Source organism: Syngnathus acus, chromosome 9 (assembly GCF_901709675.1).
Source record: "Syngnathus acus chromosome 9, fSynAcu1.2, whole genome shotgun sequence".
Classification (NCBI taxonomy): Eukaryota; Metazoa; Chordata; class Actinopteri; order Syngnathiformes; family Syngnathidae; genus Syngnathus; species Syngnathus acus.
The window spans coordinates 4,036,857-4,064,315 of NC_051094.1; the positions used below are offsets into that span (position 1 = coordinate 4,036,857).

At 46.0% G+C, this 27,459-nt stretch overlaps 4 protein-coding genes and 1 long non-coding RNA gene across 6 annotated transcripts in view; 3 read left to right on the top strand and 2 right to left on the bottom strand.

Annotated features, from left to right (window-relative positions):
* mymk (myomaker, myoblast fusion factor) overlaps positions 1-21,913 on the top strand; it is a 37,644-nt gene extending 15,731 nt beyond the window's left edge. Inside the window, exons 2-8 of the mRNA XM_037259163.1 lie at positions 10,782-10,908; positions 18,223-18,438; positions 19,323-19,437; positions 19,853-20,001; positions 20,301-20,417; positions 20,485-20,625; positions 20,715-21,913. Of these exons, the coding sequence (XP_037115058.1) occupies positions 18,304-18,438; positions 19,323-19,437; positions 19,853-20,001; positions 20,301-20,417; positions 20,485-20,625; positions 20,715-20,954 (897 nt within the window). The 5' untranslated portion in view covers positions 10,782-10,908; positions 18,223-18,303 and the 3' untranslated portion in view covers positions 20,955-21,913. The remainder of the gene's footprint in view (positions 1-10,781; positions 10,909-18,222; positions 18,439-19,322; positions 19,438-19,852; positions 20,002-20,300; positions 20,418-20,484; positions 20,626-20,714) is intronic.
* LOC119127296 (protein FAM163B) lies at positions 327-4,036 on the top strand. 2 transcript variants are annotated; one of them, XM_037259207.1, is made up of 3 exons: positions 327-634; positions 1,840-1,955; positions 2,171-4,036. In XM_037259207.1, exons 2-3 carry the CDS (start codon positions 1,863-1,865, stop codon positions 2,624-2,626), a joined length of 549 nt encoding a protein of 182 aa, XP_037115102.1. In that variant the 5' UTR covers positions 327-634; positions 1,840-1,862; the 3' UTR covers positions 2,627-4,036. The 2 variants fall into 2 exon arrangements, with proteins under 2 accessions (XP_037115102.1, XP_037115103.1); XM_037259208.1 differs by lacking the exon at positions 327-634 and having other exon boundaries at positions 1,754-1,955.
* Positions 1,347-2,155, bottom strand: LOC119127342. The gene is made up of 2 exons (XR_005098814.1): positions 1,922-2,155; positions 1,347-1,840 (listed from the first exon to the last, which is right to left on the bottom strand). It is a non-coding gene; the product is annotated as an uncharacterized LOC119127342 (long non-coding RNA).
* On the bottom strand, positions 4,037-14,445 carry adamtsl2 (ADAMTS-like 2). The gene is made up of 19 exons (XM_037258957.1): positions 14,009-14,445; positions 11,247-11,361; positions 10,498-10,640; positions 10,347-10,422; positions 10,150-10,252; positions 9,815-9,960; positions 9,551-9,674; positions 9,117-9,197; positions 8,866-9,041; positions 8,262-8,523; positions 7,835-8,174; positions 6,769-6,872; positions 6,551-6,677; positions 5,995-6,208; positions 5,596-5,751; positions 5,349-5,519; positions 5,074-5,250; positions 4,796-4,940; positions 4,037-4,696 (listed from the first exon to the last, which is right to left on the bottom strand). Exons 1-19 carry the CDS (start codon positions 14,374-14,376, stop codon positions 4,569-4,571), a joined length of 3,156 nt encoding a protein of 1,051 aa, XP_037114852.1. The 5' UTR covers positions 14,377-14,445; the 3' UTR covers positions 4,037-4,568.
* Positions 21,914-23,429: 1,516 nt separating the features above from the next.
* On the top strand, positions 23,430-27,093 carry slc2a8 (solute carrier family 2 member 8). The gene is made up of 11 exons (XM_037259070.1): positions 23,430-23,542; positions 23,615-23,730; positions 24,250-24,412; positions 24,501-24,707; positions 24,906-25,005; positions 25,064-25,275; positions 25,530-25,679; positions 25,743-25,851; positions 26,028-26,159; positions 26,259-26,404; positions 26,538-27,093. Exons 2-11 carry the CDS (start codon positions 23,633-23,635, stop codon positions 26,682-26,684), a joined length of 1,464 nt encoding a protein of 487 aa, XP_037114965.1. The 5' UTR covers positions 23,430-23,542; positions 23,615-23,632; the 3' UTR covers positions 26,685-27,093.
* Positions 27,094-27,459: the final 366 nt, after the last annotated feature.

Consider the following 27,459-nt stretch of genomic DNA (forward strand, 5'->3'; position numbering starts at 1 on the left):
ATTGTCGATGTGCGATATTAGTGAGAGGTTATGAGATATTACTGGGATTTCGATGGGATAATATTTGCAAGGTATTCGGGATATAATCGCTCAGAGCTTTTAGAGGCGAGATGTTACCAAGGTACGAGTGAGCTTGTAAATGGGATATATGCGAGATATATTGTTAAGATTAATAATAAAATATGATTGAGATTGTCATGAGATGAATCAAGCAAACCTTCCGACATTGACTTTGGCTCATCAAAGTAGAGCAAGGTGAGGTGAAGGATGGAGGTCCACGATCGTCCTGCTGCTCAGCTGTGACGTGACGCATTCAAGGCACGCACACACACGGCCAGTGCGGCGCCGCTCGGACGTGTGTGTGCGCGCCGCCGCGGCAACAGACCGGAGCGGAGTGGCCGTGTCACTAGAGGCTCTTTTCTCCCTGCAGGAGGTTCTCATCCCAACTGGACTACCTTCCAGTGTTTGTAGAGAATGTTCTGGAAGGGAATCAAACAAGTTTGCTGACTTTTTTGTTTTTTTTTGTTGGGTATGTGTTTATTTCTTTTTTTCCCTCTGACGCACTTACTCACTTTTTCCCACTCCTGGTGTACTTGCGTTCATTTGCAAAGCGGGACCAGTACCAAAGTGATGGGTAAGATCTCGGTCTTTGTGCGTGTGCTGCTTGAATGCGATTTAACAGTCAACAACACCTCAAAGTGACGTCACACTTTAGAGACGCTTCATTGGTTGACCGTGACATACTTGACATACATGATTAAAAGAAGAAGCGGGGCCATGGATGGATGGATTGATGATGATGATGATGGCAAGATGATGATGCTGGATTATTGGATGGCAAAATGAAGCGGCAGCATGTAAAAGATGATTCTTTTATGACTGAGACGATTAGTGCGATATTAATGAGATGGTCGGATATGATTATGATATTAAAGGGAAATTTGTGATGGTTTTGAGATGATCAGTCCGATCTTGCGGAGCTATTTGCGAGATATTGATGAAATGCAGGTCATTCATATTGTGAGCTAGTAATAAAATTGTAAAGTAATAAAATGATAAATGAATAAGAATATAATTTCATTTAAATGATGAATAAAGTAATGGAATTGTAAATAGTGAGAAATGGTCTTTTTAGAAATTAGAATTCATTCATCTAATTAATTACTAATTAGATAGTAGCAAAATATGAAGCTCTTGTTAAGAGAAAAGTGAGAAAGTAGCCATGTGTTTGCGACATATGAATGAAATAATAGCAAAATATTGGCAATATATTCGTGAGAGAAACGTAATTTATTGGTGACATACTGCTGCAATATTAGTGAGATAAAAAGATGTTACTGAAATAGTAAGATTTGGCGCCATTTAATGAATTATTGTGAAGATTCGTGCAAGATATTGTGTGCCTTGCGATTGGCTGGCAACCAGTTCAGCGTGTATTCATTTGTATTATCTTATTCGTGAGATGACGTAGTATTGACTGAGTGAGACACAATACGTTAGGATCCACTTAGCTGTGGCCCATCCGCTCCAGGCAAAGTGTAATATTACAAATAGACATTAAAGAAATATACATGAGAAAAGAGTTGAGGATTTGCAGCAGGGGAATGTTAAAGTGCTGTTTTTTTATGCAGACGCCCTGCATTAAACATGCGACTAATGAAGCACGCCTTGCCGTGGCTAACACGTTAGCATACGGCGTGATGGCACCTCTTGCCACTCCCCCCAAACATTCCAAGAATCCCGAAAGGACTCGGATGAAACCTCGTCCTCTTCTTTTTTTTCTCTTCTTCCTTCCTTGCGTGCTGACTGTGTGGATGCTCACGACCACGCCCCCTGCAGGCTGTTGATGGAGAGCCTTTCGAATGTCAGCCGGGACAGTGGTCATCGCAGGTGGAATTCTGGCTGCCGTCATCTTACTCACCATTGTCGCTGTGCTGTGTTTATGTAGATTGCAGGTACGTCTGCTGGCTCCAGTCTATTCGCTCATTTTATGACAAACTGCAGCGCGATGCGGCTCATGCTAATTACCACCGCGATACACCGTAACTGACCCACTTCTTAGACACTTTCACAAAAAGCCTGCTGAGTTTCGATAAAGTCGATGATTGGGCCAACCGATTAATCGAGCGAAGCCTCGGGCACTGAGCGTAAGATGCCTCCCCCCTTTCAGTACTACTGCTGTAAGAGGGAGGAGTCCGCCAAGGGGGAGGAGGAGGAGGAACCGGAGCTGTCCACCATGTCACCTTTGCACCCCCTGGCTCTGTCGGCCCCCCCAACGCCGCCCACCCCGGAGCGTTACAGCGACGAACCTGAGACGTACACGCCCACCTTCCTGACGGAGGCCAACGGGCCCGCCAGCTTCACGCCACCGCCGCCCCTGCGCCGATGCCAGCGGGCGCACGGCTTCTGTCCGGCCTGCGCCCGCTGCACGCTGCCCTTCTACCTGCACCACCCGGAGCGGCTCTGCAACGGGGCCCGAGGGGGCTGCGGCTACCGCAGCGTGCACCAGGACCTGGAGATGCCCACCCCCGCTCCCGACCTGACCGGCTTCTACCGCAAGCTGGACCTCATCCGCTCAATGGCTACGCGAGAGGGGGTCACGCGCAGCGTCAGCACCGACGTGTAGGGGGCGTCGATGGACCACCAACACGATACTGAGGGCTTTCTTTCGATAGCTCGGCGGTGGCATCGTTCAGGATTACCTCTCACATGCATCGGAAACGCTCTCGCGCACGACTGGGATTTTGGGAAATGCTCGCATACGCTTCAGTTTGCTCACACAGACGACTAAACCATTCTCAGTCACAACAGATTTTTTTTGGGGGGGGGCACTCAAATACGTATAAAACATAGACCAATTTCTCTCCAACACACATCAATGAAATACTCTCTTTCACGCGATCACAACACTCAAGCGCATTCCTGAGTATTTGAGACCATTATATGAGTGTTTCGCACTGCGTGTGAGCAGTAATCCTAAATTTTGTCCCTGACGGCCTCTCGTACTTTCCCATGCCGCCATGCTGGATGTCTGCCTGCCACCTGACTTGGACAAAACTCTCAATTCACCAAACCTTTATTGACATCACAGCTTGTTACAAGGGGGGTGAGGTCACCTTTTAACCTTCCTTGTATGTTCCTTTCTTAGCAATGTTGTTCACGGGTCAACACCATGCAAAATAAATGTAAAGAAAAAAAAAAAGTTGAGTGAAATTAAGTGAAAAATGAGTAAGGCAAGTAAACAAGTTTAATACTTTGAAAATAAAATCTGAATAAGGGTGAATTTGACCTGCTATATCGTTAATCGTAAAAAATAACATGAAACGAATGAAAGCAGCAGCAGAAGTTGAATCTCTCTTTTTTCTTTTTCTTTTTTTTTTAATGGCTCAATTTGAACCCAATATAACCTCGGTGGTTCTTTTGGAAAGGCCCATGAGAATATCGACTCCATTATTAAGTGTTTCTTATATGAATAGCTGTTTTATTCTAGCATAGCAACGTGTGTATCGTATGTGTAAATGAACTCTGACGTCACACCATGTCACACACCTGAAATGATTGACCAACGTTAATATTATACACATTGTAACACTTTAAAAAATACAAAATGCTAATGTGATACCATTTACAATCTAAGACGTTGAGGCGTCAAGGAAAAATTGCATTTTATACCCAGAGACAATACAATAAATATGAACTTACCACCCCCTCCTCAGAAAAAAAATTGATGTTTTTAATAAATATTTTATGATACCTGATGCCTGTTGTTAATCCACCACGTTGTAATTTCACCTCCAATGTCCTACACAGTGACGCCTACAATGTAACCCGGTGATGCAGAGTGTAAACATGAAAAGCCAGGCAGAGAGAACTGTACATTTTGTTGACTTTATTTTCAACATTGTCTGTCCATGCATCATACAAAGAGGTATCCGTTATATTTGTATCAAAGACAGGAAGTTAAACTCGTCTGAATACATTGCAAGTGTCAGGAGTCTCGCCTCCTCTGTCCATCGTCTTTTTTTTTTGTTTTTTGTTTTTATGGGACCCGACGGAAAAACGTCAGGCGGTCACGCTAACGTAAAAAAAAAAAAAAAAATTGTAACGTGCAATAACTAATAAATAGCTCGGCGTGCGCATTTCACTCGCTGTTACCGTTAAATAAGATTTAACGGATTAGAAGATTGTCGCACGCCGTTTGCTTTCAGGCCACAGGAAGAGCTTCATCTTGGTACTTCATCATCATTGTTCTGGTTCAAGTGTAAAGGCTCATTTAAGGTTGAAAGACACACGCGTGGGCGGGAAAGATAGACTGGGTTACTATAAAGAGACCAAGTGCAAGGGAATGATGGACAGAGCAAGAAAAGAAGCAAGGATGACGGGACAGAGTGATGAATGCTGGGATTAAGAAGGGAGAAGGGAGGGATGTTGTCAAAAGATGAGGGCAGGATCCCAAAGAAATGGTGAGGATGCCCGACAGCAAAACCTTTTTTGTAAACGTTGCACTCGAGCTTCCTGATGAAGAAAGTCCACATGCACGAGCGAGGGGAGGTGTGGGGTTCGGGTTTTTAGGACACGGGCGGTCGCAGTGAACGGCAAGAGTGGCAGCAGGCCTTGCTGTAGTACCAGTGACTGCACAGGTTGACCTTGAGGGCCAGCAGGCAGTTGGTAGTGGGCCGGTCCTGGCAGCTTTCATCTGAACACCGACAGACACGTACACAAGCAATCGATACGGTGGTACTCAAACACAATGGCATTTCCTTCAAATGATGTTATATTGTTCCGACGGACCGACCTGGAGGCTCGGTGGGACACGGCTGGAGACTGCACGTCTGCTTGGCCACGGGTTTGGTGAGTGGATCGCACCCTCGCACCAGCTCGCGGTCCTGGTAACACTTGACGTCACGCATCCTCACGCCCACCCCGCATGTCTTGGTGCACTGGGGACACCCGGGTTATATTTTACAAACACGTTACACATGTGCATTATATGTACGTTGCGCAACAATTTCACGCAGCACGAACGTGCCAGACAAAACACCTGTTGTCCCCATTACAAAGTTACACGTGTACCTCGGACCAGGGTGTGGTGTACCACTTGAAGCAGGGCCGCTCGAAGCAGGTGCTCTCATCTTCGGGCCTCTCGTCGGCGCCGCACGCCTCCTCGTCAAAGACTAGGAACTTACCGCCGCTGATGCCCACGCACTGGACGATCCTCCGTTTGACGCCACGGCCGCAAGTGGTATTACACTGCACACAGTAGACGCGTTACATGCCGATTTCTCCACACAAGTTATACAAACGTTACGTGTAGGTTTCACACGCATTCATCTCTCAGCAAGGCTCACCTTTTCCCAGTCCTGATTAAGCCAGTGGGCGGGGCAATCCCTCTCCCCACAGGGCTGGACAGCGAGCGGCTTCTCGTCGCTGGGGCACTGGGCCTCGGCCACAACTCGGCCCTCGGGGGCCTTGCAGTAAACGTGGCGCACCATCCTCCCGTGCGGGCACGGGCCCGAGCACTACGGCAGAATGAAGTGAATGTCACGCAATGGCGTGCTTTTCGCTTGACGATTCCATGTTGTGACTTGCACTCACGGGGCCCCACTCAGACACAGTCCAGTGGCGTTCGCAGGGTGGACCCGTGCAGTTCTTGACGCTGGGCGGTTTGGTCATGGGGTCACACGGGCGGCTTTCATCGGAGCAGCGGACATCCCGGGTCACCTGATCTCTTCGGCCACACTTGGCAGAACACTGTGTTAGCATAGTCTTTAGTTAGTAAGTCCTAGTTAGTCCTTGTTAGTGTCTTTTTGGGGGTTAGTCTTGTAAATGCCCTGCGATATTTAAACACCTAATAAGGCCACAGAAACCTAACTATTGAGAGAGAGAAAACCGAGACCACAGACTAGCCCATTTTCTTTAATGTCTATTTATTTCAAGATCTAAAGCTGAGAAAGATTGTGAACAGCGCATGAGACATTATAGATAGCACCGTACCTCCGTCCACTCGGCCACCTCCCACTGCGGGCCACAGGCGGGGCTCTTGCAGGGTCGCCTCTCTATGGGTCTCTCCAGGTCAGCCACGGTACACAGGTCACTATAGACAGAGCTGTCCAAGCCGGGCGACAGCATCTTCCAGCATCGGACCTGCCGGAACTGGAATCCCTCGCCGCAGGTCCGCGAGCACTCACTCCAGCTGCTGGCCTCCCACCTGAGAGGAACCGCATCCACCTACATTACGGCCCATCGCTCTTTTTGCGGGTCCACGTACACTTCTCCCAAAATGGGAGATGATTGGGCTTTGGGGGGAAATTTGTGAACCTAAAACACATTAGAACCTTGTAACCTATAACCTAGACAATAGATTTTATTGTGTTATAGTGCCAGGTTCTGCTATAGTATTTTGTTCATGCGTCATGGGTCCTTGTTTGGTTTGAGTTTAAAAAGTGTTCAATACTTGGGTCTGTTGTGCTACCTAGTTGTGTTGTGGTACCAGGTTCTATTGCAGTACCAGGTTCTCTTGTAGCACCTGAATCTTTTGTCAGTAGCGTACCTAGGTTGACACTCCCGCCCAATGCAGAAGTCGTGGACCGGTTCGGGTCGGGTCAGCGCGTCACAGTACATATCGTGCACCTCCACGCCATCATAGCGGATGCACGTGACAAAGGACCTGGACACGCCTGAAAGAGATCAGCAGTAATAGAAGAAGACATATTGAGAAGGTACTGGGCGAGATTTGCTCGAATGCAGCGGCCCAAGATGAGACTGTACCAATGGAGCAGGTCATGCTACAGGGCTCTTGGGAGGAAAGCTTCCAGCGGTACATATCAGCTGGACTTAGCTTCAGGTTTTTCTGGTAGATCCTTGGATTCCCCCTGTGGAACAGAACATTGAAATTTACAAGCCTACGGACTTTACCTCCCGCACGTATCGAAACAGAACCCAAGGACGTCTATAAAAATTCAGATTCAGCTTCTCTTTTGCTACTTGGGTCTGGTTTCAATTCTTTGTTCTGTCATACTAACTGGTTCGATTGCGATACCTTGCTTTGTTCCTGTACTAAGTTCTACCCTATTACCAAGGTCTATGGTGTTAGCTATTTTTGTCAAAATACTTGTTTCTGTTGTTCTAACTAATTTAGTTTCATTGGGCTCAGTTTTTGGCTAGTATCTGGTTGTATTGCAGTACCTGGTTATATTGTGTTCATTGAATCTGTTCCAGCACTTAGGTATGTTCTGGGCCCTCACTCTGTTGGGTTGATCGTGGTGCTTGGTTGTGTTTCAGTAATCTGTCCTCTTTCAATACCTGGTTCTGTTGTAGAACATGGCCCTTTACTGGTACCTAGTTCTGTTGGAGCACCTGGTTTTCTTGTGTACTTAGTTATGTTGTTACCTGGTACTGTCAATTGGTGTGTGTTACCGGGTTCTGTTGATTAACTTGTGTTGTCTGGTTTTGTTGGCGGTGTTGTATTTCCTATTTTATTTTTTTTTGTAACTGGTGTAACTGGTTCAATGTGTCGCGTTGTACCCATTTTGGTTGCTTGTGTTACCTGGTTCTGTTGTAGGACCTGGTTTGATTAGTTTTGTGATGTTCAATCTGTTGTTTCCCTTTTGTTTTTTTTTGACTGACAAGCAAAACCTTTCTGTTTGTTGTGTGTTCTTTTAGTTGTATTGTATTACCTGGTTCTGTTGGACTGTGTAGTTGGTCTGTGTTTTAGTAACCATATTCTATTGGTTTTATTAAATGTTTCTGTTTTAAAACCTAGTTTGATTGTCGCAGCCCCTTTTTGTTGGTTCTTTTGTTCTGCCTGTTGTGCGACCTACTTCTGTTGCATTACCTGGTTCTGTTGGAGCGGCCACCGCCCCTGCCCACGACGTGCAGCGTCTTGTTGTGGTATGAAACGTCTGCGCTGCTGTCATTGCGCCTACGACCAAGCGTGAACTGCAGGGTCTGGTTGCGTTCAAGCAGGCCGTCGGGTTCTGCTTCGGCCGAGAACAAGTTGTCTCCTTCCGTATCCAGCAGTTGATTGGTGGAAATGTTGATGAGCAGCTCATCTGGGCCCACACGTCCTTCCAGAAGAACCCTCCAGATGAGGTTAGGGGCGTCTGCCTCCGGGTCCAGGGGCACGTCGGTGGGTATCGGGTTGGCGGTTATTCCCATCTGGCTACTGTTCCCCCCTAGTGGGCCAGAAAGGAAAGTGTTAAAGCGAGAATATGCAAGTTATAAGAGCAATTCGGACAAGGAGTACGACTATGTGTCTATACCTATGAAGTGTGTCTCCGTGTCACAATGTATTTGTGCGGTCTCCTCATAGACTTCATTGGTCTCCTGCTGGGCGTCGTCTTCTATATGCCCCTCGGTGGGTGTCTGCTGGTAGCGACTGGCGTTGGGCGCCGGCAGGGGACCGGCCTCTACCGAGCTGTCGGCGCCCGTGTAGATGGGCGGAGGCGGCACAGGTGGCAGGGAATCTCTCAGGACCGTGTACTCGTACGTGATGTATGGCGTGCGGCCATTCTGGTTCCATACCTAAAGGACACGCCAAGGCTTGAAACCCTAATTTGAAACCTTAACCCTTGCCAGAGTACCCTCATGACAAACTCAAAATCCCCAACCATAATTGAAGATCTAGTTTGAAACCCTAAACTTGTCTTGAAATCTTAATTTGAAACTGTAAAGAATGTTTTAAATCCTAATTTAAAATCTTAACTCTGGCTTGATACCTGACACTAATCCTGGCTTTAAACCCTTTTTTTTTTTTTGGTATGAGCACCCAAATCTGAAACCTTGTGAATCGATGTCAACTTTGTCATTTGAGAAACTACTACCTCTCATTAGAAACCCTAAGCCCAGACATGCATCTTTGGGTACCAATATGTTGACCGGCTGGTCCAGGGGCCCCTTGGCGACGATGTACTCAATGCCCGTTTCGTAGATGTCCATGGGGCGGCGGTACTTGAAGATTGTGCCCGCCACGTGGAAGTTCTGAGGGCTGTCCACTTTGTAAGCGCCGTTAAAAAAAAAATTGCCCGCCTGGTCGGTAACGGCTGGAAAGAGAAAGCAGGTTTGTCTTTTTCTTTTGCTCTTTGTCTGAGAAAAGGAACTGACAGTCAATCACTGACCAAGAACGTCGGCTGACTTTTTCCTCTCGATGACCTGGATGTCCCATGATCCTTCGGGGATTTGCGTGATGAAGGCGTAACCTGGAAATCAGAAGAAAGAACACAGAGATTAACGGCCTGGGTGGGCAGCGCGAAATCGGCGGTGGAAGAGATTGGGGGGGACTGGCCGGCGGAAGGGACAGAGGTGGACTGGGTGGTGAGGGCCAGTTTGCAACACCACAGACCGGGTTGCAGTGGGAATCAGGTGGTGACAGGGATTGAGTGTCAGTGGAGGGGCGGCACTTGTAATTTGGGGATGACGAGCCTGCGGCAACAAGTAAACGAGTGAACGGTGATCGCGGGAGCCGACGGTGAAGAGTGTGGCAAGATGACAGTGAACGGGCAGTGACGTTACGGTGGCAAGCGGGCAACGGTAGCAACCGGCCGGCACTCACCGAGCGTGGTGGCCCCACGACGGAAGTTTCCGGTGACCCTGCTGCAGCTGCTGCCATCGCCCTGACAAACTCCACACTTGTCCAGCGTGTTGGATGAGAAGAGAACGCCATCGCACCCGATCGGCTGAGAGACGAGGATTTTTTAAACCACAAGTAACATCTAATTATACATAAACACACGATGCATATAATCATTTCACTGCTTTGACACCTTAACCAGGGCTAGAAACCCTACTTTGAAATAGTGGCCGAGCGTGGACTCACCTCACACTTACCGTCCACGCAGACACCGCGGTAGCTGCTGTACTTGCAAGACGTGCCGTCGCGCGCCGCCACCATCAGCTGCCGCTGACCGTCGGCGGTCGTGCAGTGCAGGTCGCACGGGTTGCTGGAGATGTGCACGTAGTCATCTACACACAGCGCAGCGCGAACGTCAACGTTCTCGCCAACTCTGTCGTTAACGCGGACGTCACCTCTAATGTTCTGACGTCATTGCAGAAATTAACTCAAACTCTGGTTTGAAACCTAAATTGAAATTTCGTGCCTGGAACAGTGGCTTACCACCCTCATCCATGAGAGTAAGACTGAATTTGTGGTACCTGGGTAGAGCGGTTTCCACTGGTAGCTGCGGCCATTGTAGAGCTGGGAGTTGAAGGACCAGCACTGCTCTTCTCGGAAGCTTCGTCCACTGGCCGGACAGTCCTGTAGAGCGCAAACAACAAACTTACGATGTCTGTCTGATGTGTGTCAGTCCATGTGTGTGAGTGTCTATGTGAGTGTGTGTTCATCTACGAACTTGTGTGTTGCACAGGTGGTATCTCTTGGAGGTTCCCGAGCAGGTCACGTTGTCCTTGAAGGCGGGAACTTTCTTTCTTTGGACACAAAAGACACACGTGAACAACAAAAATGAGAAAAGGGAGGTGTCAGAAACGGGAGTCTCTCGGGACCTCTGTTTGAGGCAGTGTCTCTCCTGTGACTTGACGCCTCCGCCACAGGTTCGCGTGCACGCTGTCCACTTAGCCCACTCGCCCCACCAGAACGCTGTCACCTGGAGCTCCTCCAGGCTGTTGGAGGCCACGCTGCTTTCGTCCTGCACACACACAGATGAAAGCAAATGTTTTGATAAAAATGCAACTTAACTTGGGTGATTTGTGTTGTACTTCCATGAGGTCCACCATGTATATCGAGAGGAGCCTTCGAACACAGTCCTGATTGAAATCTTTGTTTCCAGGAACAACAAATTCCTACACCTACATGCTCCTGGTAATGGGCGAAACAAGGAACTTTCGAAGCACTACGTGTTTGGACCATGCGAACGACTGTCAATGAAGAGAGCCAAAGAAGACCTTTCTGCCTGAGTGAGTATGTTAACCAATTCGAAGTCAGTCAGACACGTTTTTTCTGTGAACATCCCAAAAGTGCTGACGCTGCATTATCCAAACATTCCCTGAGTGCAGCAAGCAGCAGCAATCAAACCCGAGCATGCTGCTGGAATGTGAGGGCATGGGGGGGGGGGGGGGGGGTACACCCTGCCAGTGCTGTCACCCGATTGGTCGACGTGCTTAAAGAGAAACACAGAGAGACAAAAGGAAATGCAAGGAGAGATAAGAGACACAAAACGGGACACTCAGAAGTAGATGGGAAAGGAGCAAGAAGGGTGGAGAGGGTCACCCCTACATGGGTGCGGTTGTTTGACCTGCAGCGGTGCAGTAGCTGTGGTGGTGAGGCGTCCCATGGACATCATCAGCATGAAGACGGTCAGCAGGACCACACCCGTCTCAATAAACGTCTCCCAGGAGCGCACACGCATCCTTGTGGACAAAATACAAACTGTTGTTAGCTCAAAAGCAACGCTTGCGTCATTGCAACATAAGTTAGCATGACGGCAACACCAGCTTAAGTCTTTTGCATCAATGTTATTATTAGCATCACGGAAATCTAAGATAATGCTGTTAGCATGACACCAAAACAACGTTTAAAACATTGGAAAAGAAAGCTAATGTTGCTAACATGTGACCATGTCAGTATGCAACTTATAAGTTATTGTTACGAACGTGACAGAAACACAAGCTAAAATTGTTAGCGTTACAGGAATATGAGCTAAAATGGAGTTGATCGATTTTTACGAAGCAAACAAGTTCAGGTCTGTTCAATGGGACTTCTAATCAATTGATGAATGATTGACAAGCTAACCAGTGCAAAACTAGTTGATGTTTAAGTCACTGGCCAACAACACGGTCAAAGTGAAAGTGAATTCTGCTTCTGTTTACTCTTGCACAACAAACTAAGCCAAAGTGGAAGCCGTTAATGAGTGGATTATTTCATTTTTTTAGACATCAAATTAAGTGGATTATTTCAAATTTGGTTTTACACTTCCGATACATATTAACGAATTTCCACACATCATATAAACAAATTAATTCTTAGATCAGATATGTGAATTAATTCTAATTTGACTTGAATGAAGTACATTGAATCAGTTATAAGAAAACCAGAATCTCTTGTTAGCATGGCCGCTACATGTGCTAATGTTGTGAGCGTGACTGACAAAGCGAGTCAAAGAACAAGTTGCCATTAGCATGACGACAATTTGAGCTAATGTTGTTTTAGCATGGTGGCAACATGTGCTAATGTGATGCCAATGTGAGCTAATGTTTTTGTTGGCGTGACGTCTGTATAAGCTAAAGCTCTTATAGTTAGCCAAATGTCAATGGGAGCTCCCCTTATTGTTAACATGATGGCTTTACGCCTTTCTCCATCTATCTATACACACACTTACGTGAACACACAGACGGTCCGTCGGACACACAAACACACACTTGTACAAATTCTCATAAGCACACGCACACACAGTGTCTGTTTTTATTCATCGCTCATTTTATTTTATTTATTATTTATTATTTATGGTTTGTGCCTTCTTGTTTTTGTTTTGTGTCGCCTACTTGTATGTCTCGTCACCGTGGGATGGAGGAAACGGAATTTCGGTTTCTTTGTGTGTCTTGACATATGAAGGGATTGACAATAAAGCTGACTTTGACTTTGACTTTGACTTTGACACACACACACACAAAGACTAAAGTAAACAGTGTCAACGGCCCCCAGGGGCCCCTCACTGTCTTGTTATTGTAAAACTGGGAATCTCAACACACACACACACACACACACACATCCACACACACAAACACACAAGCTATTGCATGTGCACTTACACTATCACGCACACATAAACACATCTATACATCATCAGCTGCATCCACACATGTGTAAGCATGTTGCACCAGCTAACAAGTTAACTGTAACCGGATGACCACCAGCGTAACAAAACTAAGTCACAGCAATGCGTAGTAATATGAGCATGACGGTTACACAAGCTGTTAGTAGCATGGTGGCAACACGTGCTAATGTGAGCATGGTAGCTACATGAGGTAAAATTAGTGTGACAGCAACTCAAGCTAATCTTGTGTTAGCGTGGCACTAACAAGAGCTGAAGTTGTTGTTGTTAGCAATGTGGCATCACAAGCTAATGTTTTTGCTAGCATGGTGGCAATGCAGGCTAATGTTGCTCAAACCACCAATGGTGGAATTTCTGATGGATCCATGAAACAATCTAAGAAAGAACCCTTAATGAAACCTTGGAAGGACCTCGAAAAGAACTTATGGTGGCGCATGCTATAAAACAACATCTGATGGACCATATGAGAGAATCCATGGGAGAACCTCTAAATATCTGCTGACAACAAATACAACATCTGGACTTTAAAGGACCTTATACTGTAGTAGAACTAGTTATGGCACCCCTTATAGAATTTCTAAGAAGACTGAATAGAACCTATAAAAGAAACCTCCAAAAAACTTTGATGGAACTTCTGATGAACATCAGAGTAGGAATGACAAACTAACATTTTGTAGAATGTTTCATGGAAATTCCGATAAAACCTAATAGAATCTAGGATAGAGCCTCCAATGGAACTTGTAATCCATGATAGAACCTTTAATATAACTTCTAGCGGAACCACTAAAATATATCAAACTATGCTACAGTAGAGGGTTTCATGGACCCTATCGGAGAACCCTGAAAAGAAACAGTAATGCAACCTCTCAAAGAATGTATGGTAGAAACTGCCATAAAATCTCATGTACAACTTCTAATAAATCTGGAGGAGAACCAATGATTGAACCTCAAATAACATCTTGTGCAACCTCTAACAGAACATAAGAGAACCAGCGATAGAACCTCTGAAGGAACCTTTGAAAGAACTTCTAATTAAAAAAAAAACAAAGGAACACCAATTCCTTGCACATAAAACACACACCCATAAAATACAATAGTGTGGGTTTGTTTTGGTCTGGTGCAACATGCTTATGCACGCACACACACTCAACTTCATGGCTCTGGTGAGCCTCATAAACACACAAACACACGCACACCGCAGGTTTTACATATTGACACACACTCACCTCCCCCGCTGCAGTCCAAGGGCGTCTGACTTTGTGTTGAGGATGCCGCTTCGTGTGTGTGTGTGTGTGCATGTGTGTGCGTATGTGTGTGTGTGCGTGTGTGTGTGTGTATGTGTGTGTGTTGTTGTGTTGTGCAAGGCTGCCGCTGAGTGAGGAGACGCAAGTGAGGGAGCAAGGAAGCGTGGAAGGGAGGGAGGGAGGGAAGAGGGAGGTAAGGTGTGTGCTCCCTGCATCCCTCTTCCTCCTCCTCCTCCTCCTCCTGAGTCAGCAGGCTGGTCTGGGTCTTTTTTTTTTTTTTTTTTTTTTTTTTGAGTGTTAAGGGGGTGGCTGGAACTTGTAAATGGGACCTGAAGTCTGCGGCTGGTCATGGATGTGCACTTCACACCTCAGCGCTTCCTCCCTCGGCGATTCCCAGACTTCCCACAATGCTACTCTGCGCCCCCGGCCCAGACGGAGCTGAAACGGGCCGACGGCCAAATACAACAAAAGCGTGAGCGGACGTCGTCTGGCTCTTAAGGCCTGATCGAGCATTCGCGTGCAACGCTTACATCGTGTGCTAGGGGGCGACGTTTCACAACGTGTACGTTCATCCAACAGAACAAGCCTGAAAGAGACGCATACCGGCATTTATGTGCCTTTTTCCTCCTTGACAAAATTGAGAACATGTTGAAGAAACTCATAAAGACTTGTGGTATGAATTCTAAGAGATTTTACAGGAGGTTCTACTATCGGATTGACTAATAATACCTCTAAGAATGCCTGGTGGAATCTCGAAGAAATCAGAAATAGATAAGGTGTAAAGAATCTCTCCTCAAAACTGAAATCAAAACCTGTAGTAGAACCTGATACAAAACCTAATGTGGATCTACTAAAGGACCTAAAACTGTTGATTAAACCTCTTGTAGAATCTAAAAATCCTGCGACAAAACCTTTAGTAGAACTTATGGGATGAACAAACCTCTTGTGAAATATTTAACGGAATTCCCAGAAAGCTACGGTACGAAAGAACCTCTAGTAAATCATCTGATGGAACCTCTGATAGGATCTGATGGGAACTACAGGAGAACCTATAAAAGAACCTCTAATCAAGTGACGGAACCTTTGCCGCAAAAACGTTCGCTGGAATCGAAATATTGAAAGGACCTCCGACAACATGCCAGGTAGAAATTCTGACAGATGCAATGCTACGTGCTATGTATTTAGCGGCTAGGTGACGTGACCGCACGCACTAACGGGGCTCACGTGTGTTCCCCTGAGATTGATCTCAGATGTTGTTTCACCACAAAAATGTTCACGTGAGCAGAGTGTGAAAGTTGTTTGGTTTCCAGGTGAATTTCAGATTGATGGCGGCGGTCTGAGGACCACCATGTTGTCTTCCTCCCAACATGGCGTCTTCCTCTCCCGTTACTCGTCTGCTCGTCCACCCCCGCCGCCGTTTCCTTCTCTCCTTCCTGCTGTTATTCCTCCCAGCTCCTTTGCTTCTCTTCTGTCTGCACCGCTGTTTCCACAGCTGCTTCTGTTGAACGACCGAACGAGCCCCGCCACGCATCCGTGTTGAAATCGGAGCAAATCGCGGGACACACTGGGAATTATAGAAGAACCTCTGAAGGAACATCTAAAACATCTGATCGGACCGCCACTAGGTCACCTTCACACTTGAACCACTTCCCAAACCTCTGATAGATAAAACATCCTACAGAACAACTGGTCCAACGTGTACTAGTACCTAGGATAGAACTTCTTGCGGGACTGCTCATCTCAGAATATTTAGCAGAACCTGAACAATATGTGTGATCAAACTCATTCATAGAAAATACACAAGAGCCTCCAAGAGAACATCAGAGAGAAAATTTGGCAGTGCTGTCTGATCCAACGTCTTCCAGGATCCCATACAGAACATCTGATAGAACTTGTGGAATATCAGTATAATCGACTTTGCGAAAGTCTGATAGAACTGCTCCCGGAACGTAAGCTGAAGCAGAACTTCTTTTTACAACCTCAGAAAGAAATGTTGTTGAATTGCTGTTGGAACATCTTCCAGAAGCTCCTCTTGAAAGTGGTAAACTTCTTTCAGTTGTTATCGTTTGCCACATAGATGATGGTAGAAGCATTGGGACCTGTTGTGGGAAGAAGGTTGAAAAGGTGTCTGCGACAGCGCGTCGGGGAATGAGGAGGAAGCTCAATGTTTTCTCAGATGCGTCCAGAAAGTCTCCGCTACGTTCCGTTCCCACAACGTGTTTAGACTGCCTGGCCCTGTCGGCCCGGAGGTGACGAGAGGAGTCTGCTCACATTTCGGCGCCTCCTCGCAGATGTGAGCGCGACTTTTCATTTCCATGCCAAAAACGCAGAATCGGCATGATGATAGGACACTGTATTCCTTTATATTTTATTATTATTTCTTATATTTTATATTTACTTGTACTCTCGAAAAATGGAACTTAAGGTAGAACTTCAGATGGAACCTTTATGAGAACATCTCAGGGATCATAAAATGTCTGCCAGAGACTTCTATGTGATGGAAGAGCCAATGAAAGAAAAGCCAATAAATGTTTCACAGAACATCAAATGGAACCCATCAGTACCTCAGGTGATGGACTATGATAACACCTGAGTCCGACTTATGATGGAAGCTGAGAAAGAACCTCTTCAGAAATATCTCTTCAAACCTCGGACGGAATTTTGAGCACAAGTAACGAAACAAAACTGCTCGAGTGGAAGCTCTAATTATGCCGGACCCAGCTGTAAAAACAAAAACCCTGAAACAACTTCAGTAAAAAGAACCTCTAATAATGTATTAGAACTTCTGGTAGAATTTCTGACAGGCCACATTGATGAAATGGAACCGATGGAATATACGGGAGAAGCTTAAAAAAAAGAACCTGTGTGTATGCCACTTGCTTTCTTTCAACTCTTTCATACACACACACACACTGTACTTACTATATTGTTGTGACTCCCAAGTGTGTGTTGTGTGTCTCCGCTGTGACGTGAGAAGGAAAGTTCCGGGTGAAGCGTTGAGCTTTGAGGGAAGACGTGCTTATTTTCTAAAGAATGTCCGAGCAGGTGCGACAGCTGAGGAAGGTTGACAACTGTCGCCGAAACAAATGCTTGCAGAAAATAACCTACACGCGCACACACACGGCACAAACACACACACACTGGCACATAGAAACACACGTACGCAAACATACTACGCGCAAATGCACATCGATTCTCCCGTAGAACATCTAACAGAATAGGATTGAAGCTAAGAAAGAATCTCAAACCTCTGGTGGAATCTTGAGCAGAATCTACAGTAGGACCTGCTACACACTTTTTTTTGGAACTACCACGAGAACGTAGGAAAGAACCTCAAATTAAATGCTTGTAGGAAATCTGGAAGAACACTCGATGGAACCTATTAAAGAACTTCCATAAACTGGAATCTTTAATAGAACCTTCAGTAGAACCTCTGATGGAACATCCCATGGCCCATCTGTAAAACCTCCTTATTGTAGAATGGAACCTACAAGAGAATTGCAGATGTGTTCGGGGATTGCGATTGCATCAGTGAATGGAACAGGAGGTATTTTTTATTTTTTTTATTTTTATTTCCTCAAGGTGTCTGCTATAAATCTGCCCCACACAGGAAGTGAAAAAAAAAAAAAAAAGGTTTGGGTCAAAGTTTGGAGACACTTGGCCGGGCGTTCCGCCCGTCTCGTCCTGCTTGACATAAAACATCCCGGCGTGTCCATAAAGCTTCCATGCAGCGTCATTCATCATCATCATAATCATCATGGCGGCCGTTCGTCTGTCTGTCTGTCAGCGAGACGCACGGCGAAAAGACGGACGGCGCAGACCCTGACACTTTTTTCCAGGGACGCGCGTTGGCCGCTGAAGGGAAAGAGGTTTTTGATGGATTCTTCCATGCTTTGACATCTTAACTAAAGAGAAAAAATAAATAAACAACCATATGGAGAATTTGAAGCCGAGTGTGGAAAATAACTGCTCGCTTTGCTACCACCTGCACCTTCCCTGATACAAAAAACAAAATTTGAAAATAAATAGGCAAATCATTTTTTATATGCGTTGATATATATTTATATTATTTATATATATTTATATTATTTAGATTATTTAGATTATTTAACGCAAACAACAAAAGTGGCAGCAAATGTTTGGCTGGTGTCCCACGGCTGCTGCACAAACAGTTGCCCGGCCATGACTCTGCACAGGAGCACTTCTCGCACGCCCATCTAAAGAGTTCAGGCACCAGCTGGACGGACGGCTCACTTTCTCCCGGGATTGTCGCCGAGATGGGCGCCTACATCGCCAAGATGTTGCTGCCCACCGTCAGCAGCGTGGTGTTCCTGCCGGCCGCCAGCGTGGCTGCCAAGCGAGGTTTCCACATGGAGGCCATGGTCTACTTCTTCACCATGTTCTTCAGCACGGTGAGACGTCGTCCTCGCATTGGGTTGTATTTTTCCTTTTGATCGTCTTTGCTTTGGAACTTCCGAGCAGTCACATTACCGGCAGTCACATAGAAGGTACAAGGTGTGTACCAAATACTCATTTGTGGCCCCAAAATGGATGTAACAAACGCACAATGTTTCATGGCTCATTAATGGCCATGAAATATTCGGTCGTAGCCACAAAATTTTAATTTGTAGCCATAAAAGAACACAAAAATTTGTGGTCACAAAATGGTAATTTGTGGCTACTATATATGGACTAACAAACTATGCTAATTTGTCAACATGAATGCTAGCTATAAGGCACAGGTGTCAAACTCGAGGCTCGGGGGGCCGATACGGCCAGCTGTATCATTTTATGTGGCCCGCAAAGACAAAATGTGCATCAAATTCATGTCCGTACTAAAATTGCAAATTTTCTTCACTTTTAAAAATCATCCTTTTCAAATATGTGAACAGCTTCTACTAGTCTGATTTGAAAACGAGTTATTTGTCAGATTGTTTTGTAGCTTATATAATATGAGGTATTTATACATTTATTTGCGTTGACAGTCATAATGGCCCTTCGAAGGAAACTATGACTACGATGCGGCCTGCGACAAAATTCAGTTTGGCACCCCTGGACTGTAAGGTCTTTAAAAAATATAATTTTTTGCTACGGAATATAGCGAAAAAGTATTACATCGGCACAAAATGCTGACTTTTGGTGATGATAAAACGAAATTGTGGCCACAAAATACTACATTATACACAAAGTAAATGTGATATTTGCAATTAGTATTGAAATTAATCATTACAAATTGGGGCCTACAAGTATGGGATGAATCTGACGGAGACTCCATTTTGTTTGTTGTTGCGTGCAGATCTATCACGCCTGCGACGGGCCTGGCCTGACCATCATATGCTTCATGAAGTACGACATCCTCGAGTACTTTAGCGTGTACGGCACGGCACTGTCCATGTGGGTCACGCTCATCGGTGAGTCCAAACATCCCACTTTGCCTGGGGACTACAAATCGATGGTGGGGTTTGTAGTCCAATCGCAAACAGTCAAATTAATAAACTTGGAGATGTAGGACTACTACAGATTACACACTTGAACAGCTGCGGATAACATTTGCTGGACACACACCGACGCAGATGCAAGCTAACAGTTCCAACAGCTGACTGGGGGAGTCCATTAAAAGCGCCAGGGTGACCTTTGAACTCAGTTGGGCCTCAATTTGTGAGGCATTAAAAATCAAAACAGATGACTCTTTGTTTGAGGTTCTGGAAGTGTGATGAGTAGACTTTGACTTTTTGGGAGATTTGACTCTCAAGTGGGCTTTCAAGTGAATTTGGAGGAAGCCTTGCAGGTAAAATCCTACGTCGACAACCTTGTTTGCGTGCTCAGCTTTGGGGGACTTTGACGAGCCTCAGCGTTCCAGCATGACCATGTTTGGAGTTCTGAGCATCGCGGTGCGGATCTACCAGGACCGCTGGGGGTACGGGATCTACTCGGGCCCCATCGGATCGGCCGTCTTCATCATCACCGTCAAATGGGTGAGTCCAGTAGACGCAGCGGAACCGGTACAAGATGAATCCACGTGCTCTTACTTTGACCAGCAAGTGGTCTTCATGTTAGTGTCTCCCTGCTCCTTGGTCTTCTGTGCCCCTTCCTTCCCCATCTCAATCATACTCTTTCCCCTCACCTCCCTCCCCTCTTTGCTTCCTTTTCACCTACTCCTCCATTTCATCCTCCTCCACCGCCATCTTTCAACTCCATACTCACCCTCTCCACTTCCTCCCCACCTGTCCTCCTTATCCTCACCTTCACGTCACGCTCCTCTTACTCCTGCCAGCTTCAGAAGATGAAGGAGCTACGAGCGGTGTACCCCGAAAAGCGCATTTACACCCAGCAGGTCGGTCCTGGCTGCTGTTTCGGCGCTTTGGCCCTCATGCTACGCTTCTACTTTGAGGTTTGCAAATCGGACGCCGCCGGCCGGCCCGTGTCTGCACATCAACAAGTGTCTGTCTTTCTGTCAGGAGTGGGACTACGCTTACGTGCACAGCTTCTACCACCTGTCGCTGTCCGTGTCCTTCGTCCTGCTGCTGCCGAAGAAGAACCGCTACGCCGGCTCGGGCCGCAACGCCGCCAAGCTCAGCTGCTGGACACTATGCTGCTGCGTACGTGATCATTTACATAAATACACACACAGTAAGGGTCCTCGACAAAAGGTACTGGGTGTCTAATATGTGTCGGTCCGGGTCCGCAGAGCTTGTCACCGGCCTCCTACAAGGAAAAGAAACATACGCCAGAGAAGAAGGACACGCCGGAGAAACAAGACACGTTGGCGAAGGACAAGAAGAAGAAAGGCTCAGCGTGTCGCTCGCTTCTGAAGGCCTTCAAGGTGTCCGAAAAGACCCCTGTGTTGCCCGTCTTCTCTCCTGCGCCGTCCACACCCGTCAAAGGCACCAGCATCAGCAAGCTGAAGGAGATCAACGGATGGAAGTGAGGCAGAAAGGTGTGGTAGGGGAAGGACCACAAAATGCTGGCTGAGAACCCACACACACACACACACACACACATGAATACACGCACATGAAAAATTGAACACAGTTGAACAGACACACACACACAAGCATGCAAGTGCAGGCTCACTATTTGGCAAGGCATGAATTCCTTTCATGGGCAGCTGACGTACGCACAGCGGCGTAGGCGGGAACGTCACGACCTTCTCATTAGTGCGCCAAGGTGGTAAAAATTCCAAAAGGTCCCTGAAGATGCGTATAAAAGCTGAAACGTGACATTTAACACAGTGATAAAACAAAAACACGCGCACACACGCCACTGCCGGGCCAGGCAGACGGTCGGCGTCTAGAAAGCATCAAGTGTCTTGGCGAGCCGCCCGCTGCCTTTCCTCAAGAGGAAGTCCGCCCGTCGGACAGACAGACAGGCGGGCAGGCGGCCTGACGTTTGGCTGTCTGTCCGTTTCTCTCGGGAAACATTTCACTGCAGACAATTTATACATTTTGGACATGTTTGCTCCTCTCGCTGCCTCGCCAGTCACTTTTACTGGTGTGTGTGCGTCTGCGTGCTTGACGTGTGTGTGTGTGTGTGTGTGTGTGGTCTGAAGTGTGTTTGCCAGTGTGTGCAATTACGTCAGCTCTGTCAGAAGGTGTCTCCCATCCAGACTAAAATTTCAAAATCCCCCAAACACTTGTCTCGGGCACGGCAATGCTGCGGCTTGACCCCGGTCACTCCCTAAATATTCGTAACCTCGCTCACGTTTTGGCATTCAACTTTTGTGGCTGTTGAGAGAAGCAACAACAAACAATAGCAGACTCACTAATTGCTCAGACTCTCTTTCTCGCACGCACACACAAAATCGATCTCATACAAAAAGTGTTGTCGAATGTTCAATTATTATGTTTTGATATTAATAAACCTATATTTTTGATTGTATGACAACCTGGCTTGTAGAGTTAGTTGAAAAACTTTATGATAGCTGATTTATTATTTCCAAGGTTAAAAAAGAAAAACGTTTTTCCGAGAATGAACGCGTGATGACTTTCTCTGTGTTGATGTTGGACTTTCACCGCCTGCAGACGACAAAAACGAACAGCCGCGCCGCCGTCAACAGTTAGCGCAGCTGCTCGTCATGCTACACTCACTCGTTCCGCTAACACCGAGGTCGGCTTACACCAAGGTCTACCCACAGGAGTATGCGTGACTGAGTGATATTCCACAGTTTAAGCTTAAAATAAATATATGTGTTCAGTGCTGCCCAAAAGGTCCTGGACTTCTCAAAAGTTATACTCAGGCTTTTCTATCACAAAGATGTGTTACCCCAAAACGAAACACAAACAGTACCGTATTGGCCTGAATATAAGACGGTGTTTTCTGCATTGAAATAAGACTGAAAAAGTGGGGATCGTCTTACATTCGGGGTCTAGACATTATACCCATTCACAACGCTAGATCGCGCCAGGTATCTTTAAAGCGAATGCTGAACTTAACTCCCCAGGCCAAAGCGAACCACTGTCACAAAGAATAAAAATAAAAATAGCGGTAAGAAAATAAGAGAAGAGATAACAGAAAATGGAAAAACCAGAAGCCATTCATTTACAAATGTGATTGCACTTTAGTTTACATATTTAAATGTTCAGATATTGAGATGTGATAGACAGTTTTTGCATGATTTGAATGAGGCAAAATAACATGCTTTTTCTCTCAAATATATCGTTATAATCATTTGTTCCAGATGTACTGTAATTATTTTCTGTATAAAAATTAAATTTGGTGTTCAAAAAGTCTTTTTTCAAACTTGAATCTTGAAAAAGAGGGGGTCGTCTTATAATCAGGGTCGTCTTATATTCGGGCCAATACGGTAGTTCCTGCACTTCAAACACGCAGTGGGGACACAGTAGTGACCTCAAGATCTAGGAATTTCTAGTTTTAGGTAATTCAGTGGTTAATTTGCTCATAGGGCCGATAAAACAACACTTCTCGTACTATCGTGTAGAGTAGTCATTAAAATGTTTGCTATTGTCACTCAAAACCAGTGGGTCGTGCTCCACGTTAGCCTCTGGTTCCACCTACTGGCTAACAATGGAACACCAACTTATGGAGCGTATGCTGCAGTCTTTTGAAAGATCATCAAACTTTGACGCTGTAACATGCAAAGACAAAAATATTCAGAAGCATATACTTTTTTGTACTTGACTCTTTTTGTACTCTTGCCAAAATCAGAATGAAAAACGAAAACGAGTGTTGGTAACAGAAATCTGAGTTACACTTAGCAAAATAAAACACCACGCTGATGGAAAAAAGTAATACATAGTTTGAAATTTTAGCATGTTTCTTCTTAAAATATATTTATACCTCACAAGTATTCAAATGTCGGCCGAGATGCCCAACAAAGGCGAAACCAAACGTTTTCTTATCACGGGTGAGTTTTACTTTGAAAGGTGTAAGCGGAAATAGAAGACAGACCGATGGTCAGCTGACTGGAATGTTGACAAAGCAAGCTTCGATCCCGGAAGAGACCCGAAGACGCCGGCGAAATGCGCGACGCACGCGAGATTTTGTGATTATTTCAAGGTAAGCGTTGTATTGAAGCCGCGCACCTGCGGACTGCACAAGGCGTAACATCGCAGGGCCTATTTCGGAAAGGTTTGGGGAAAACTCGTGATGGACACCCAGCAGGAGCACAGTCGGCTTCTGAATGCTGACAGTCGAGACGATGGCGATCCCACGGGGCTCATGTCCGAACAGGACGCTTATCTTAGGTAAGCCAGAAACAGTGGGGCATTTTAAATTAGACATTTTATTTATAATATATAAATAGCCTTACTATGTGAGTGTTTGCTTCATTTATTACTTTTATAGTTATTTTTTTACTAATGAATCATGGTTTCCCAGGGTAGTGTAATAAGTCCAGTGTTATTTTTGCTTATGGTTTAAAGTATAATTTATGAAGTAGAAAATATAACTGGGAAATCACTTAACATGGTGTACCTAATCACAAACATTTAGAAAAAAATTGCATTCAGTCATAATTGCTATAAAATAAAAAGTGCCAGCCTCTGAATCCCAAAGTGACTATTTTATGGAATGATGCATATGTGAAGAAATGATGAAAAGTAGACATTGCGTGGGACTTTTCTGCTGATTTCAAGCGCGCTGACATGAATTATTGAATTGAGGTCTCTCGTGACTTTCTTAATGCAATCAAGCAGTTATCCTGATTAGCGCTAATCATTAACATGCTCCTCTGCCTCCTCCTCCTGCTCTTCCTTCCTGTGTAGCAAAGTAAGCAACAAGAAGTTGTACCTGGCCACCTTGGCATCCGTGCTGGGGCCCATGAGCTTCGGTTTTGTGCTGGGCTACAGCTCGCCCGCTATTCCGGAGTTGTCCAGGAGCCCGGACCCCCGACTGCGATTGAACGAGGTGCAGGCGTCCTGGTTTGGGGTAAGAGGGTCATCCAATCGGCGGGCTGGAAAGGACACTTTTGGTTTTGCTCCCCCCCCTTTGGTGATGCCGCGTTTGTTCACCGCAGTCGGTGGTGACGCTGGGGGCGGCAGCCGGCGGCCTGCTGACTGGCTGGATCGTGGACAAGGCGGGCAGGAAGCTGACACTCATGTTCTGCTCGCTGCCCTTCGTCTTCGGCTTCACTGTCATCATCGCTGCCCAGAACGTGTGGACGCTCTACGTTGGACGCATGCTCACGGGGCTCGCCAGCGGAGGCGCCTCCCTCGTTGTACCGGTCGGACTCCTCGTTAAGCCTCTTTGCTTCTTGTTTCTTTACCCTTTGTTATTGGCGTATCGTCTCTCACCTTTCATGTGGTTAAATGTGCAACTTTTTGTCAGAGTCCTTGTGTTTCCTCTTTCCTTGTCTCCTCATGTCTCTTTGGGTGTGGTTTCCCGTCACTTGACGCTAATCTTGTGTATTTTTTTCCATCAGCTGTACATCTCAGAGATGGCTCACGAGCGTGTGCGAGGAACGCTGGGCTCGTGCGTGCAGCTGATGGTTGTGTTCGGCATCATGGGAGTTTACCTGGCTGGTACGAAGCAGCTCGGGTTTCTGTCGTTGAAAATTTAAGCGAATTGATTCATTCGCAGGTCTGTTTGTGGACTGGCGCTGGCTGGCGGTGTGCGGGGCCGTGCCGCCCACGCTGCTGATTGCGTCCATGTGCTTCATGCCGGAGACGCCGCGCTTCCTGCTGTCGCAAGGCAAGCGGCGTGAGGCAGAGGAGGCGCTGCGCTTTCTGCGGGGGCCTCACGCGGCCGTGGAGTGGGAGTGCGCCCGCATTGAGGAGGCCTGTGACCAACAGGCAGGTGGAGGGGGAATGGCTGCCTCCCAAAATCTTTCTCTTGTCTAGAGGAGGTGGAGTGTTATTGAAGGTCGTAATTCTTTCGGCTGATCTGGATAAAGATTCCAAAGAACACCCACAACAGGAAACAAAATACATGAATGGAGACTCACGCAAATTTACATTCAACTAATAACATAGACCCACACTAACATGCGGCCATATTTAATTAAAACCTCGCCCATTAATATACATTGAACGCTGTCTCCCGGCAGGGTCCCAGCTTCCGGGCGGCGGATCTGAAGAATGCGGCCGTGTACAAACCGCTGGCCATCGGCGTGATGTTGATGTTCTTCCAGCAGATGTCCGGCATCAACGCCGTCATGTTTTACGCGCAGAACATTTTTGAGCAGGCGCACTTCAAGGTCAGCCAAATCAAGCTAGGGACCAATTGTTGACATCAACAATGATGCTGTGGTGTCTTTCAGGAGAGCGACCTGGCCTCAGTGATGGTGGGCTTAGTTCAGGTGGTCTTCACCGGCGTGGCGGCCCTCATCATGGACAAAGCGGGAAGGAAAGTGTTGCTTGTCATTTCAGGTGAGCTTCTCTAGACCTTGATGGGCATGTGACATCATCACAAGTGTTGTGGGGAACTAAAAGAACATGACTTGACTTGAGTCAGACTCAAGTGGCTACTTTTTTAAGCTTGCTTATGACTTGCACATATTTGTGACATTCTCCCAACTGTGGTTTGGTTGTTACTCTATGTTTAGGCGTGGCCATGGTGATAAGCACGGCAGCGTTTGGGCTTTACTTCTACTTGATGTCCAGAAGCTCCTCGCCAGAAGAACATCACGCCAACATGTCCTGGTTGGCCCTCACCAGCATGGCTGTCTTCATCACAGGTCAGACGGACAGCCCACGTGATGCATAGTTAGTTAATTAGTTTTCTTACCTCCACTAAGCATTGTTTGTTTGTGTTGTGTGTGTATGTGCATGTGTAGGCTTCGCCTTGGGTTGGGGTCCCATTCCGTGGTTGGTGATGTCTGAGATCTTCCCGGTGAAGGTCCGTGGCTTCGCCAGCTCTGTGTGCGTGCTGACCAACTGGGGCATGGCTTTCATCATCACCAAGAGCTTCCAGGACATGATGGTCAGCTCCTAAACACCACTTCTTCTGGTTTCTTGTTATAAATTAAGTGTTGAGGCCAGCAGGGAATGTCTGGATCTCACTTAAAAAGTCAGTTGTCGGCCATATTGTAATGGGCTCTGCTGTTCTCTTCTAGACTCTTCTCACCAGTGCGGGAACTTTCTGGCTCTTCTCGTGCATGTGCCTCCTCAGCCTGGTCTTCACTGTTGTATTTGTGCCAGAAACTAAAGGGCGGACACTGGAGCAGATCGAGGCCAACTTCCAGGGAACGGCAGGACCGTGATGGCTTCTAGAAACCTCATTAAAAACAATGCAAATATTCTCAGAAATGTCTCCAACGCACAAGTAGCAAGAGTTCTGGGAGGAAGGGGTGTGGTCACTGCATGACAATCACTGTGAGCACACTCCTGGGTGGAGCAATGGATTGATCATTTTTTTCCTCATTTTTTTTGTTTATAAATGAAGGTACAACGTTCTCTACAACTCATCTCAGGTGGGTTACTTTTTTTTTTTTTTATAATGAAAACAAACGGTTATAATTTGACACCAGTGTATTTTTCATATGTAATTATTAGGGAAATTTATCCAAATGTGATGAAAAGATTCCACGCTGCTGTTGATGGGTGTCGAGGGATGGGGTGGCAAAAGTATGGTCAATTTGTATTATTATTAATAAATAATATGCAAATTAATAATGTTTGTCTGTGATTCTATAAGTAGCCAAAATAGCTTTTACATAGCGTGAGTCCTGTCATTTGCTGTGTAAATAGATGTGGGATTTCTTTTACGTTATATCTGCTTCAAATTGAATTCAATTCAGTTGTATTCCCTTATCTGGGTCATCATCGGATCATTGATTTGTTGCCAATCAAAATAGAAAAAAAATGGTAAAAAAGGAAATTTACATAGAATTTCACCTTCCTCATAGTTAATTAATAAAGGGTGTTAAAATCAGGGAATGTTGTTAATATCTGTCACCTGAGGGTAAATGAAGCCATTTGAGACGTTTCTGTCATTAAGGACTATACAAATACATTTGACTTGACTTAATTTTTTTC